The sequence below is a fragment of the Amyelois transitella genome, chromosome 6 (genome assembly GCF_032362555.1).
Source record: "Amyelois transitella isolate CPQ chromosome 6, ilAmyTran1.1, whole genome shotgun sequence".
Lineage (NCBI taxonomy): Eukaryota > Metazoa > Arthropoda > Insecta > Lepidoptera > Pyralidae > Amyelois > Amyelois transitella.
Genome location: NC_083509.1, coordinates 1,972,901 through 1,989,090, shown reverse-complemented (window position 1 = coordinate 1,989,090; position 16,190 = coordinate 1,972,901). Strand labels below are relative to the sequence as shown.

At 35.9% G+C, this 16,190-nt stretch overlaps 3 protein-coding genes across 4 annotated transcripts in view; 2 read left to right on the top strand and 1 right to left on the bottom strand.

Moving 5' to 3' along the window:
- Positions 1–2,902, top strand: part of LOC106134575 (DNA-binding protein D-ETS-4) — a 36,192-nt gene extending 33,290 nt beyond the window's left edge. For both annotated transcript variants that reach the window (XM_013334663.2, XM_013334662.2), the window contains exon 6: positions 1,671–2,902. In XM_013334663.2, the coding sequence (XP_013190117.1) occupies positions 1,671–1,861 (191 nt within the window). In that variant the 3' untranslated portion in view covers positions 1,862–2,902. The remainder of the gene's footprint in view (positions 1–1,670) is intronic.
- Positions 2,903–9,673: 6,771 nt separating this feature from the next.
- On the bottom strand, positions 9,674–10,777 carry LOC106134568 (protein transport protein Sec61 subunit gamma). Its single transcript, XM_013334652.2, has 3 exons — positions 10,618–10,777; positions 10,437–10,533; positions 9,674–9,896 (listed from the first exon to the last, which is right to left on the bottom strand). Exons 2-3 carry the CDS (start codon positions 10,528–10,530, stop codon positions 9,784–9,786), a joined length of 207 nt encoding a protein of 68 aa, XP_013190106.1. The 5' UTR covers positions 10,531–10,533; positions 10,618–10,777; the 3' UTR covers positions 9,674–9,783.
- Positions 10,778–11,119: 342 nt separating this feature from the next.
- The window catches only part of LOC106134581 (exocyst complex component 7), a 19,637-nt gene continuing 14,566 nt past the window's right edge, over positions 11,120–16,190 (top strand). The window contains exons 1-6 of the mRNA XM_013334672.2: positions 11,120–11,374; positions 11,572–11,737; positions 12,121–12,323; positions 12,925–13,042; positions 13,757–13,968; positions 14,979–15,043. Of these exons, the coding sequence (XP_013190126.2) occupies positions 11,327–11,374; positions 11,572–11,737; positions 12,121–12,323; positions 12,925–13,042; positions 13,757–13,968; positions 14,979–15,043 (812 nt within the window). The 5' untranslated portion in view covers positions 11,120–11,326. The remainder of the gene's footprint in view (positions 11,375–11,571; positions 11,738–12,120; positions 12,324–12,924; positions 13,043–13,756; positions 13,969–14,978; positions 15,044–16,190) is intronic.

Genomic DNA, 16,190 nt, shown 5'->3' with positions numbered 1-16,190 from the left:
TATTTTGTTAGTTCAGTGTTATGCAAATTTATTTTTAACGAGTTTACATAAGTATTTACATGTGATAAATATATAAGTAAATAGTGGCTTTGAGTAGAGCATACTCGCAATTTCGATCAATTTATTACAATCTGATCAGGCCGTTATAAATCCATCAAACGTTAACAATTCGTTATCATAATTAACGAAGCCTGGTTATCTATAACTGATTAACGAGTCCACGACTAATTCTCAGGGATATGCTAATACATAAATCAACATACACTGCACTTTCGGCTTGTTATATGCGATTTATAGACAGCAATCCATATACTCGTAAATCATATAAGTACGGTGTCTAATTGGCATAGAAGTAGTTAAGAAATATTGCAGTGTCAAATGTATAATGACTTCTTGGTATTAACTGCAACCATTTAAGGAAGCTTCTTTGATGAAGATTATACTAGAGTAAATTATTGCTTATTAAGAATTTTTGAATTTTAATAGTCTGCAGCAGAACATTCGTATTAAGATCTCTAAAAATTAAACAATTTAATTTGGGAGCTTAAATAATAAAATTTAACTATTGCTTATTTTGAATCAGGAAAAATTTTTGTGATGTTGAAGTTCCTATTTTAAAGATATCTCATCGTATTAATGATATTGTCGTTATAATAATTTCTTAGCGTTACAAACAAACATTCGTCCAAGTGAATAGGGGTCTTCAGCTATAATTTTATAAGTCTTATGCGTATTATATTTATATTTATTTAGTTCATCAAACTGGTTCGTGATAAGCTGAATTGATAAAATTGTTTCTTATTCTAGTTTAAACACGCCTACTCGAGTGATACGAATGATTCCTTTGTTTCAACTTGTTTCTAGATCTTAAACATCTATTGTGTTTTTAATTGACCGTCACTTTAATTGACTGGGATCACATGAGCCTGGTTATTTTCCATAGTAATAACATGATTTTTCATATCTATTTCCCTTTATTGGTCTATATTAAATTATCATTCTCAAAATAGAATTACATTTTATTGTTAGTGGAAAATCGCTTGCAGCGACATTCTCAATGCTCAAGGTGAGCAAGCCTGTTACTTGACATCTGTTATGTACAGTTAACAAAGGAATACAGGGTTTTGGGCTAAGATTGATTTAATATTTAGATCCTGGAATATTCCATATAAAAAAAATAAAGTGTAACTGAGAAAGAAAACTTGAAGTCTATAAAAAGATATAAAAATAATACCATGGTGGTTGTAGAATGAACTCAAATTCAGTTTGTAAAATTGTATTGTTGACTGTACGTTTTAAATTAGTTTATACTACGCTACATAAAGGTTAATTTTCTGGTTCGTGACCAGTCTGAGACGTAAGGCACTAACGCATTGTTACAATTTATTGTCCATTACACGCAGAGGTATTTAAGACTATGTCCTTTTCGGGCTTTGATTCACGAGCTGGCTTGGTGGTTTTGTTTATTTTTAATTGGAATTCCCCGTTCGTATCTTCAGAGACACTAAAACCGAAACACAATTTTTTAGCACCTTTATTTGCATTTTCAATTAACGTTAGTATTGTTTGATAATGTAATTCTTTAGAACCATTTGCTATTCCACCAAATGTCGACTGATTAACATCTGAATGTTTAAGGCATTTGTTTAATTCATGTCGTGTTTCCGCAGGTAACGGTGTGTTTAAGATTGAGGATTCAGTGCGCGTCGCCAGACTATGGGGCAAGAGAAAGAACAGGCCGGCTATGAACTACGACAAGCTGTCCAGGAGCATCAGGCAATATTACAAGAAGGGCATCATGAAGAAAACTGAGAGGAGCCAAAGGCTCGTCTACCAATTCTGCCATCCGTACTCCTTATAAATACTCCATCGCTGTAGTCCTAAGTTAGTGTAAATATTTATAAAATGTAAATAGGGGTGTGAGAGAGCCGCGGTAATGCGGACGTGATGACAACTCGTTGAGTTTTGCCACTCACACGCAAATCTCGACGCAGTTCATAAGTTTTGAACGACCGAATTTCTGACAGTCAGTCGACATCGGATTATTAGGCGTCAGTAGCCCTCCATAAAATTCGAGAAAGGTAATTTTCTCTAGAATTCTACTGGACGGGTATTCGCTGTATGCGTTAGTCACTAAGTTTTTTTTTACCAGCGATTAGGGGAAAGCAAGAGAGTGAGATTATTTCGAATATTTTTATCGACTCATGTCACTTGCTCTCTTCGAAAGCTGGTAATGTTTATCCCATATATCTATGATATATTTCTAGTACGTTCTATGAACTTTTAGATATTAGTATCGTGTAAATAAAGTTTAAATCATAAAATAAAAAGAAAAATAACAAAAATATTAAGCAAAACGCCTGTCTTGCTTTATGCAATTAGATATAAGTACTCATCATAATAAGTGATATAAAATGAGATTATTCTCGAGATGTCTAAGATAATATAATTAAATAATTTAATAGTTTTATGTGAATAATTTAATATAAAAATGACAAGTTATGTCAAAAAGGACAAGTTATGTCGAAAAACAGGACAAGTTATGTCGAAAAAAAGGACAAGTTATGTCGAAAAAAGGACAAGTTATGTCAATAAATATTTAATTTTAAGTTTATATTAGCGGCGGATCTTGTGATTGAAACTTGGTGCTTATTGGAAAAAAATTAGAATTTTGTGCCAAATAGACTTTACTTAAATTTTTTTTTAGGGACAAAATTTAAATTGTGATTTTTGCCACCCGCCGATGTAAATATTGTCAAATGTATTTGCAATATCTTGGTGATGGTATTTTAAGAAATCTAGTAGTTAAGATGCAGTTAGCGTCGAAATATAATTTAGATGTTGGACCAAACTAATCTAGAGTTATTCATTGTAATGTCACAATAAAATTTAATGGCCATTTCATATTTGTTTTATTATTGAGATATCGCTGAGCCCTGATTGATAAAACAAGAAGTCAACCGCTTCTTGGACGATAGATAAGAGACCGTAATGATGCGAAAAATACAATAAAATAAATAAGGTTACCCCATAGAATGGATTTAGTTTCAAATTGGATACAAGGTATGACTCATTGACGTCACATAATATAAATCCAAATATACATATCTAAAACCGCTTCCAAAGCGCATGTGTAGAAGAAGCAGCGAAACGAACTGCACTGCAGAATTTTCACCGGAATGAAAGTTAGATTCAAATTCAAATTCGAAATTTTTATTCATTATTATAATTTTTTATTATTGTCAACATTATCCATTTAAACAAGCAAAAAAAAGGTCTTCAAGATAAAAGATTTGGACTTACTTTCGGCGTTGGCATGACTACCAGAGGCGTAACGTGTAATGTCAGTCCCCCCTTGAATAGAGGGTGAGTAATATGGAACAATAGGGACTCTATAGAGATTTTGTGCGGAGTCAAGAAGGTAACGCTTTAAAATCTATTCTATTCTATTCTTAAGAAAGCAAACGCGAGACCATCGCACTCCTTTCATGATTCATCTCGTAGGTATAAGATTCGTATAGTCATGCGGGTGGTGAGATATTTATTCCTTTTGTTTTTTTATTCAAGGCTAGAGGCCGCCCGCGACTTCGTCCGCTTGGAAACCCTATCAGTCCCGCGGGAACTCCGGGATAAAAAGTAGCCTATATGTTATTCTGGGTCTTACTAGCTACCTACATACCCAATTTTGTCGTAATCGGTTCAGTAGTTTTTGCGTGAAAGAGTAACAAACATCCATACTGACATACTCACAAACTTTCGCTTTTATAATATTAGTAGGATTGAATAAGGCATTTATCTCCATCTCATTTTCCCTATCTTCCCAAAATTGGGATTTTCGGGTTACAATACTCGTGGTTGCATATATTATAACGCATTCTAAGTTGCATCACATTACGCAAAGGTGACGTCACGCCGCAGCCAAATTCCAAGAGTGAAAGTTCCTTTCGCCGGGAGGTGGAGGGGGGGGGGGGACCTCGAGAGGGGGCGGAGGCTGTTGTGTAACCTGCTTTGTTTTATTATTAATTTAATTTTAATTTATTTTAAATTTGTCACAGATTGATTTGTTGATACAATACTATTAATTTAAGACGACCATAAAAAATTTCACAGTAAGTAAATATGTAAGTATGTTTTTCATGGTAGCGGGTTGCTTTTTAAATACAAACTTTAACTTATTATTGATACAAAATAATATGGCGGGTCCAAAGTGCGAAAATAAGAGGAAATAAAACTTGTTTATTCGAATGAATACAAGACTACACGAACAGGTATAAAGGGTAAGTTGTAGGTACCAGTTTAGAGGAAAATCGAAGAAATGTGGGATGGAACGGAAACAAGATTCCTCAAGACTTGAAAGCACTAGTCTTCTCTCTAAATACGCCCAAACTAACTATTAGTTTGGGCGTATTTAGAGAGTACCATCTCTCCGTAGCATGACACGCGCGACGCCGTATTTATCGCCCGAAAAACTATCACTGTTTCGCTCATTATAATGACGTGGAACGGGACAGCAATAGCATTTCGGCGGTTATGGGGGCTGGATTGGGTAAACAGATCATTTTAGGATTGGTATAAGAGCTACCTACTAGCTACGCAATGAAGGATTACCATGGTATACGGACATGCTTATTATCTCCGACTTTGCGCTTACAGTAAAGGCACACAAGTTGACCTATGCACAGTGCATATGTATAGGGGCAGGCTACGCGATGCATAACGTGTATCACCCGCTTTAAAATAGGGGTAATACGGAACTAAAGGGACACTAAATAGATAGACATACATACATATGGTGACGTCTATTCTATATCCCTTGTGAAGTAGACAGAGCCAATAGTCTTGAAAAGACTGAATGGCCACGTTCAGCTATTTGGCTTAATGAAAGAATTGAGATTCAAATAGTGACAGATTGCTAGCCCATCGCCTGATAAAGAATCCCAAATTTGTAAGCCTATCTCATAGTCGCCTTTTACGACATCCATGGGAAAGAGATGTAGTGGTCCTATACTTTTTTGTATTGGTGCCGGGAACCACACGGCACATAAATAGATAGATTTAATGCTAAATAGATAGATTTTGGAGGGAGTCAAGGAATAGAGCGCTGTTAGAGAGCAAACCCAAGAGCAGCGCACTCCCCCCAAGATTCGGTCCGTATCACCGGAAGGTTGATTGAACCATGGGTGGTAGTAGGATACAAATTTATAAACAATAATTTTGATACCGATACGTATACATATAATGACCTCTGTATCCCTTCCAGGGTAGATAGAGCCAAAAGTCTTGAAAAGACTGAAAGGCCACGTTCAACTGTTTGCCGTAATAATAGAATTAAGATTCAAATAGTGACAGGTTGCTAGCACATCGCCTAAAAGAAGAATCCAAAGTATGTCTCTATCCCTTAGTCGCCTTTTACGACATCCATGGGAACGAGATGGTCCAATTCTTTTTTTAATGGTGCCGGAGACCACACGTCACTGTACCGACACTTATAGGCTTATGGCCGATGACTAAACATCAGCTCAAACGCCGCTATTTTGTTAATTCAATTTTCTTCGAACTAAGTTAGAGAATAAATATACTTGAATTTTTTTATGATTAAGTATGTACCGGGGTCCTGTTTATCTACCGTTGACTGTACATTGCTTACAAGGGCCTTGCCTACGTGCGTTTATACGCGCGCGTGCCATCAGCTATCCATTATTAAAAAGTTAAAAACAGATTAACAATTTTGGGTGCAGGGGAAGAATATTTGTAATTATGACGAAGATATTATTTTAAAGGTTAACTTTAATAATTTCCTAAATATCCCAAAGCAGGAACCGAACAAATAGAAAACGCATGAAGCGACTGATGTTCTTGGGTTTTTCAAAAACTTGTTAGAGCTTGTGTCCTTTAGTCTCCTCCTAACTACACTAGTTTTACGTAAAGTCTAATCTACAGAAAGGGTCGGTGGAGTGGAGTTACGACATGTACCTACCTATGTATTTAAGAAGTCGGAGAAATAATTTAACTTCGGCATCGACGTAGTATTAATCGAAGGACCAAAAATCCGGGGTCCTTCGATTAATATCTAATACTTTCGTAAGTATGTTTTATTTAGTTTTTTGTTATATAACCTATAAACATAGCGAGAGAATCAAATAACAAACAAGAGAAACGATATGAACAGAATAAATAATTAACAGAAATTCATTGTCTTTTTAACAGAGCATGTGCTTTAAAACTTTTTTATCAATTTGACGAAGTAGATATTGACAAACATAATTTAAAGAAAGCTTCTCTTAAGGTTAATTCCGTAACATGTGACCATCCGTCTGCGTTTATGGTTAACAGTCTGCTTTAGAGAGAATAGCACCCATACATATAATTACCAAAAGGCCAATAATTCTTTATTCTACTTACATAGTACCTAAGTATACCTATATATGAACATTTTGAAAAGGCAAGTTATTTTTACCTTAGTCATTTCCGCTCTCGCAGTTTTCCTGTGCCTTGCGCCTAAGGCGTAGTCCGAAGGTCGGCCACATTCCGAATTTCTGAGTCCAACCCGGTCGCCAACTGGTACGGGCGGCGCGGCGCCTATCGCCATAGAAATAATTATAAACATATCAAAATTCAGAACAGCGGTACCATTTGCGTCATCACATAACAAAAACACTAGCAACCTGGATTGAAGACGCATCAAATAGCACACCAACCAGGAAGCTAAAGAAAATTCTTTTTACACAAGTGACAAAAAACTTGAAGTGATAACAAATAAAATAATTTAAAAAAAAAACCACAATCTTGTTTGTTTTATAAGGGACTAGTTACCCGCAGCTACGCCCGCGTGACTTTAGGGCTGCCTACAAAAAGCGACAGATTCAACGCCATCTACAAAAAAGCGACAAAATAAAAAAGCAGTCTGTGACAAGGTTGCAAGCCTATTTAATAGAAGAACCACAAGTTTATAAGCCTTTCCTTTGTTCTTACAAGAGTTAACACAAATCGACGTGGTAGCGAAAAAATCATGTATACAGCGTGTGAAAGGGAGTTTTTATTGCGAAATTTTATTGACATTTAGCGGGAGCGATGATTCGGCTCGACCGCCACCAAAGGGAAGATCTTCCGCCGGTCTAGGTGTTATGCCTGGGGAACCGCGGCTCCGACGATGTTGTGTCGGAGGTTGTATTTAAAATAAAAAATCGCGATTTGGATTCTTCGCTGCTATTGGTTGAGCGCGTCAATTTCTTCGCGATGATTGACAGTAGTTGTTTGATTGGATGTTGTGACGAGTGGCGTAGAGATGTCGCCACAGACATTTATGATATATCCTACTACTATTATAAAGGCGAAAGTTTGTATGGATGTATGGATGTTTGTTACTCTTTCACGCAAAAACTACTGAACCGATTACCATGAAATTTGGTATGTAGGTAGCTGAAGACTAACACATAGGCTACTTTTTATCCCAGAGTTCCCGCGGGATTGATAGGGTTTCCATGCGGACGAAGTCGCGGGCGGCCTCTAGTATGGTGATAAGGACCAGCGGATAGAAAGAAAAGAAGTAGAAAGAATCTATTAAAGGTATAGTATCCGGCCACTTCATATGATCCGTTACACGCTGTATATGTAAATACGCCATACACGTGTATACACTTTGATTTATCGTTTGGAGAATCTTATCTCACTCGTTTGGTTTTATTTAAGTAATCTGTCTTTATTTTTGTACATCCATACTTTGATTAACGATCCCCCTTTTTGTAAACACCGTAAAAACACTGTGTTAGGCAAATACACGTGTTGGTTTTTTTTACACGTGTCAAAATCCTAAAACCGGTCACCTATTTACATTAGTATTGTAGATAGGCAATTAGCTGTTTATCCAGTTTAAATCATAAAAAAAAACATGTTCGGAATACTGAATGCTGATTTTAATTTCTAAAGCGAGTAAGATTTATACCAGCAACATTCTATATGTGACCCGTGAAAACGATAATCACTAGGTACTACTTAATATTACACACAATATAGTCACGTCTATATCCCTTGTCTACCACAGGCCAACAGTCTTGAAAAACTAAAAGGCCACGTTCAGCTGTTTGCCTTAATGCCTAAATGAAGAATCCCAAGTTTACAAGCTTATCCCTTAGTCGGCTTTTACGGCATCCATTTTAAAGAGTTGGAGTGGTCCAATTCTGTTTTATATTTGTGCCGGGAAACACACGGCACTGAATATTTATTATTATAAATGCGGAAGTAACTCTATCTGAATGCCTGTCTGTAATGATTTGGACAAAATACCTGGTACCTACAGAGATAAGTATAGTTAGTTGACCCTGAGAAAGAACAAAGGCTACTTTTTATTGCGAAAATAGAAACCACGCGAAAGATGTTGCCGGCAAATATATATATATATATATATATATCTCTTTGTATCTCTATATTCTCTCCACTTGCCACCATCTATGCATAGGTACTTCCTTCGCTTCATCCACATTCATACATCTCTTCATGCAAGCTCGGCGATTTCGGGTACCCTTGACCTAATGCGATAATGCCGCCTTTTGTTCATTATCTAGCGTTTGTGATAGATTTTTATACAATTAAGGATTCTATTCTGTTCTAAAACTCCTAAACTTATATAAAAGCAACGAGTTTCATACTTGCAAACTGTTCCTATATAACAGGCGCTTCATTTTAACCCCTTGCAAAAACGTTCGTCATAACGTCATAATAGCCTTCAGGACAGGAGCTTCTTTGTTTTACCTTTTCCCACTTTCTACTTGGGGTCGGCACAGTAAGTTAGTTTTTTCCAATTACTTCTGTCAATTGCCATATGACTGGTCACTCCCTTTCTCCTCATACTATCCTTTACGCCATCTCTTTTTCGGTCTTCCCCTATTTCTTAAACCTTTCACTTCCACATATTTAAGCCTCTTTTGACAGTAACATGACCTTCCTCTCTTCTCATGATGTGTCCATACCAACCCAGCTTATTACCATTCATCTTTTCATTTATTGGCGCTACTTATATACTTCCCCTTATATACTCGTTACGTTTTTTATCCATTCTTGTCAATCCACACATCCATCTTAACGTTCGCATCTCACTTGCTGCAGTTTCCTTTCATCCATCGCTTTTGTTGCCCAACACTCTGCTCCATACAGCATGACAGGTCTGATGACAGGCAGGACATGCCTGTCATCACAGTATGGTATAATAATTTGGCAAAAAACATTAAAATGTCAAGTGAAGACGTGTTGTGTTTTATTTATTTTTGTTTTAGGAATACAACAAATATACATTATGATTTTCAAATAATAAAATTTATTCATATGCCTCTAAACAAAGTGAGTTATATTCATGTTTACATTACCTATGTGAATTCATCAATGCAGGATAAATTAAGACAATTTTTTACTATTGTATTATTTCTACAGAAACATCTTTTCGTCTTATTACAAAATGATGATACTGGCCTCAGATTTTATAGGGATTTTATATGAAAATACATGACTTTGTGAAGAATGAATTGATATTTTTCTGATAGTCAATAAATTTTATTATTACATCTGCATCTTACCACATCTCCACCATTATTTCAGAGAAGTGAAAACTTATTTTTGTAAGAAAAAAAAGAATCTAATAATAAAGTATGTATGTATCAAATACATACAATAAAAAAGTAAATTAAAACACTGTAAATAATTTATTTTAAAAAAATAGTAATGACAGCGTGTGAGAGTTAACTTAGCCAGTTGAGGGAGCTTATAATAATTAATCTAACTTAAACTAACAGCCTACGATCCCACGATAATGTTATTGATTGGGATGTGTATCAGTTTCACGAAGAATCCGATGAAACCCATGATGCAGAAACCAATAGCTGTGGCGATAGCGATTTTTTGGAACTCTGAAATGGAAAAAGAGCAACTATTACTTTGTCTTATTTAGTTAAACTTTCTATTTAACTATTCATTTGATCTAATAACATAAAAATAATGAACAATAGGTGAACTTAAAAAAATATTGTTCTTATAATTACCTACCAACTTTGTTCTTATTATTAACTTTATTTTGAGTTTATAGTTAAAAATTGTTTGATCTTTGGTAACTTGTTGAACCATTCATTCGAAGAGATGGAGTATTCTAAATTTACTTTAATGCACAGTTTGAAAAATTAATAACCCAGCACAAAATCTATTTAATCTAATTGTACTGTATCATGAGTGCACCAAAACAAAACTATGCAAAGATAGTAACTACTGTGTTACTTGTTAAAGTCAAATACTTTTTAATAATTGCTTTACTACACTATATACAACTTTTTCTCTCGTCGACATACGATGCAACAAAATAACTTCTAGATTTGTTTCACCAGTGGCTGAGTGCCAACAATGCAAGAACTTTCTATGAGGTTCAATTAAATTGCAATTTAGAAACAAATACGAACCTTTTCTGTCAGGTTTAGTGCATCTTCTCACCAGTCTGATTGAGTCCTTAGCGAACTGTTTGCCAGGTTCAATGAATTTGACGATTTGATCCATTTTCTGAAAAATTTACACCAATTTTAATCAATGAAAAGTGCAGGAATAATACAGTTAAGAGAGATATTAATTTATAAAGTAACTTACGTGTTATAATATGTCTGTTTTAATACTGAACAGGGATAAATGAAATTAAAATCGAACAGCAGCAGTCGATTGTAGCCAAGAAATACAAACGAAAATTTCGTTCTGTCAGCAACTGTCAGCCACGTCTCGAGATTTCACGGCACGTCATCAACAATTCCGTTCGGTTCTATGCAGATAGATATGTAGTGATATGCACAGAAAAATAATTAGGTGGAAAAAGAGTTGTGAAGCGCCAGCAAGCAAGCGAAGCGAAATTAATTAGGTAAAAATATTTTTTTGTATATGTTTTTGTAACGTAATAGTTTTTTGGTTTATTGCTATAGATAGCGATGCGATTTTTATGAAATCATTTTGTGACTTGTGTGAGATTAGATTAGCGACATGGCACACTTTTCATTCAATGTGGCAATATATTCCGTGATTCTAGAATAGCTAGATCAAAGCCTCGAAATTGGTGGACAAACAACTAAATTCTTTGACTATGACATCTGTCAAAATCATTATCAAAACCAATAAGTTATTATCTGTGATCAAAACAACAGAATTTTGTTTCGTCCACAGGTTTCCTCAGATGTTTTCTTAATTTTCTTAAATAGGTACGATTTGTTTGAAAAACTAGTACTTCAAAAGGAGAAATAGAAAAGACTCAACTGAACAGTTTCAATCGAGTTATCAAACACAGGCAATAGAAGTTCAAAATTATATCAAAATGTTGGCTATGGAGAAAAAATTCGAAATTGAAATGAAGTTAAAAAAGGTTTGTCATATGTATCTGTTATCTAATTTTGGGGCGTTATTTAGTTTTAAACAAACATTAATGCACCATAAACTTATTTTTGCTTTGGGCTTCCTTTTCACGAGAATAAAAAGAAAAATGTATAGCTCTAAAATTGGAAAATTTTAACCAAAAAGGTTGACTTTTTTCATTGTTATTACTTATGTCATGTATTCCAGGAAATGAGTAACATGCAGGAGCTAAAAGCCGCAGCCAAACGCAGCTCCGCCCTTGCTAATGATGTTTGCAATGTCCTGGGTGCCTGTGAACAACGTCTCCAGCAGTTGGAGACGGCAGTACTGCCGTTGTATGGAGACACAGCCAGGTTACAGCACATACATCATAGTGAGTTGGGAATCTGAAACTTAGTTATTTTCTCCAATGTTTTGGTTTGTTTGCAGTTTATTATAATACATACACACAAACATAAAGTAGGTACCTACCTAGTATTTAGATAAAAAAAATATTTAGTGGACATTTTTTTAGATTAAGAAATATTTTGTAAGCAACTTTGTCTAAAAGGAAATTTAGCATGTTCTAGCTATTTTTAAAGTTAGTATATTAATTATATTTTTATATTTTCGTTGCCTTTTTTATCTCAACTTCATTATTAAGCTATACAGCTGAATATAGGCTTTCAGTCTGCTCTGTCTACCCCTCAAGGGATAAAGACATGATTGTATATTTTATCCTAAAATGTTCCAGCATAAAGTATTCATTGCTTACAGATATGGAGAAAACAGTGAATGCTCTCGACCATGTGATAAGCTACTACATGGTGTCTAGAGAACAGGCTGACCTCATCCAGGCTGGTCCCCACACGGCCAACACAGAGTCCCTGAACATATACCTGGAGGCTCTGGATAAGCTGGCAGAGGCCCAGACTTTTTTCAATAAGAATAACCCTCAGAGTGTTGAATTGGAGAATATAGTAAGAAGCATTGTTTTCTTCATACATTCATAAATATTATCACGTCTATATCCCTTGCGGGGTAGACAGAGCCAATTTCCTGAAAAGACTGATAGGCCACATTCAGTGGCTTAACAATTGAATTGATATTCAAGTAGTGACAGGTTGCTAGCCCATTGCCTAAAAGAAGAATCAAGTTTGTGAACCTTAGCCCTTAGTCGCCTTTTACGACATCCATGGGAATGAGATGGAGTGGTCCTATTCTATTTTTATTGGTGCTGTGAACCACACGGCACACATTGTTTTTGTAGTTGTTGTTTTTCTAATTTCACTTTTTATAATATATTTAGTTAATAAAATGAAGTGTAGCCTGTATGTTGACCAGACATAATATGCTTTCAAATAAAATATAAATTCATTATAATCTGTCTTAAAGTATTAATAATAAACACAAGCTTTGAATCCAAATTTTATTCTGCAATTTGTACTTACTACCTTATTTTTCTTAATTGTTGTAATTAATGATAACATCTTTTAAAATATAAATAGGATGTTTGTGATTTTTGGGAAGTTTGACATGCGCTAAAAGAATTTAATATTAACCTTAATAATCATGTTTCAGAATCAGCTGTACAACACTGGAGTGCTAAAATTGGAGAATGCATTCGAAGACATGTTGAGTAGGCAGACGAGACCGCTGTCTCCCACCACACTCATGGACATGATTGCTTTAGAAGAAGGTACAACATTTATCAGTTACTAGCGACCCGCCCCGGCTTCGCACGGGTTCAAAATTCGGAAAAAATTATACATAAAAACCTTCCTCTTGAATCACTTTACCTGTTACAAAAAACCGCATCAAAATCCGTTGCGTAATTTTAAAGATTTAAGCATACAGACTAAAATAGCAACTTTGTTTTATACTATGTAGTGATATTTATAAGATAAATAATAATAGAGTGTTCAAATCCGTACTTTAGAATAGAGTGATTCCATGAATGTAGTAAATTGTCTCCATATTTTTTCCTGGGATAAAGTATAAGGTAACAAGGGATAGGTCTATAAAATTGGGATTCTTGTAGGCTAGCAGCTAGTAACCTGTCACTATTTGAATCTCTATTCCAGCATTTAGCCATACAGCTGAATGTGTCCTATCAATCTTTTCCAGACAGTTGGCTCTGTCTACCCGCAAGGGATATAGACGTGACCATATGTATGTATGCAAAATTATTTATCTCTGAGGGCTTTAATGATGTCCAAAATAACTATTCCACGCGGACGAAGTCGCGAGCACAGCTAGTAAAAAAATAAAAAAATGTTTTAGTAGTTTTGGACTTTGCACTGTCCCACACGGCACACGGTAATTTCTATTACAGTTGGAAAAAAATAATATTTGCATTTAGTATACAGCTCGTATATATAACAACAAACAATGTAATTTGTTATCTTAACAGATTCAAGTGTGGACAGCGTCAGCGTTAGCGGCAGCGGGTCCACTTCTACCTGTACACTGGAGACGCTGCGAGCGGCCGCCACGTGGCTCAGCGCCAGCGGCCGGGCGCCCAGCGCTGCGCTGCTCAATTTGAGAGCCCCCGCTGCTAAGAACTCTCTGATAGCGTTCAAGGACTATCTGAGATCAAGATCTATGGCTGCGTCACCGCTTTTGGTAAGTGAAGCTACTAATATACAATTTCTTTAATAGCAGTCTTCTGATGAGACTTTAAAAGGCCGAGCACCCAGCGCTGCGCTGCTCAATTTGAGAGCCCCCGCTGCTAAGAACTCTCTGATAGCGTTCAAGGACTATCTGAGATCAAGATCTATGGCTGCATCACGGCTTTTGGTAAGTGAAGCTACTAATATACAATTTCTTTAATAGCTGTCTTCTGATGAGACTTTAAAAGGCCGAGCACCCAGCGCTGCGCTGCTCAATTTGAGAGCACCCGCTGCTAAGAACTCTCTGATAGCGTTCAAGGACTATCTGAGATCAAGATCTATGGCTGCGTCACCGCTTTTGGTAAGTGAAGCTACTAATATACAATTTCTTTAATAGCTGTCTTCTGATGAGACTTTAAAAGGCCGAGCACCCAGCGCTGCGCTGCTCAATTTGAGAGCCCCCGCTGCTAAGAACTCTCTGATAGCGTTCAAGGACTATCTGAGATCAAGATCTATGGCGGCGTCACCGCTTTTGGTAAGTCAAATAACCAAAATAGTCTGATAATTCACATTAATTTATAAATAAACCAGGTTTTTATAAAACCGTGGTCATAATGGTCCGTGGTCGTGGTGACTATGAATCATTGTTACATAATTTGAAATGTCGTGATAAAATAACTTTTGTAATATAAAGAGCACTGCCTCTAATATACATATATCCTCCTTTTGTGAAGTCTGTTAACTAATTTCTTAAACCTTTTCCTAAGTGTAACAAACACTTTCCTGATAACAGCATTAAAATCGGTTCAGAAAAACGCGAGATCATCGCGAACAAGACATACAGGTACACTGAGAACCAAATTTTTTCAGGCTGTTGTATGTTATTTACAAATAGTATAATAATAAATAATGTTTAAAATCTCTAAATCCTTTACATAGAAGTGGAAAAATTGTATAATTAAAATGATATTTACTATCCTGTGACTTCTTAATTTCTAATATTTAATTTTTGCCTTGTTACAGAGAGCTAAGAATAATCTTCATCGGTCAGACAGTACCAACAGGAGGACTAGTAAAATTCAAAAAGTGTAAGTCTTCTTTTCATTATATCTCCTAATAAAATAATATTAATCCCAGCAAATCTGTAGTGATTCAGGATCACTGTGTGAAAAATATAAATAAATGAAATTTCTACATCTGGAACAAACGGACATCCATTCCGTTTTCATATATAGGTACATGTATGTAGCGGGAGCGATGATTTGGCTCGACCGCCATAAAAAAAGCTCTTCCCTTACTTACGGGGAAAAAGCCAGTAGATGTTAAGTCGGAGGTTGTATTTATGCTCCAATATGCGAAAACTTTGTTTGCGCGATTTAGATGCTTCGCGGCTATTGGCTGAGCGCGTCAATTTCTTCGCGATAACAATGATTGACAGTTATTATGTGACATTAGTGATGTCGTCACATACATAATAAATAAATGCCCGGAACTCTTTCGTCCGGTGAAAAAGTCGGTGGAAGAGTACTTTTTAACCAACTTCAAAAAAATCACAATTCGACCGTGTGTATATATATATGTATATTTTTTAAATGTCTTTTTTGAGAGAGATAGACTAAGTTTGTGTTGTTCGTTCGTCCCTAGACTCTTGAATACTGTAATTACATACGTACATATAGTCACGTCTATATCCCTTGCGGGGTAGACAGAGCCAACAGCCTTGAAGAGACTGGTAGACCACGTTCAGCTGTTTGGCTTAATGATAGAATTGAAATTCAAATAGCGATAGGTTTCTAGCCCAGCGCCTAAATGAATAATCTCAAATTTATAAGCCTATCCCTCAGTCGCCTTTTACGACATCCATGGGAAAGAGATGGAGTGATCGTATTCCTTTAAATATTTATGCCGGGAACCACACGGCACAATACTGTGCAATTCATTTCTTTCATTTTCTTTAGCCACCATTATTTTCCATTTACTTCTCCACCGACTGCGCGTATAAATTTATCCTGCTATTAATTTATCCTGTGGAGCAGCGGTAGTACGCTTGTCTGTGACATCGAAGGTCCCGGGTTCGAATCCCGGTCAGGGCATGATGAGAAAAGAACTTTCTTTGATTGGCCTGGGCCTTGGATGTTTATCTATATAAGTATTTATTATAAAATATAGTATCGTTGAGTTAGTATCTCGAAACACAAGTCCCGAACTTTCTTCGAGGCTAACTCAATCAGTGTA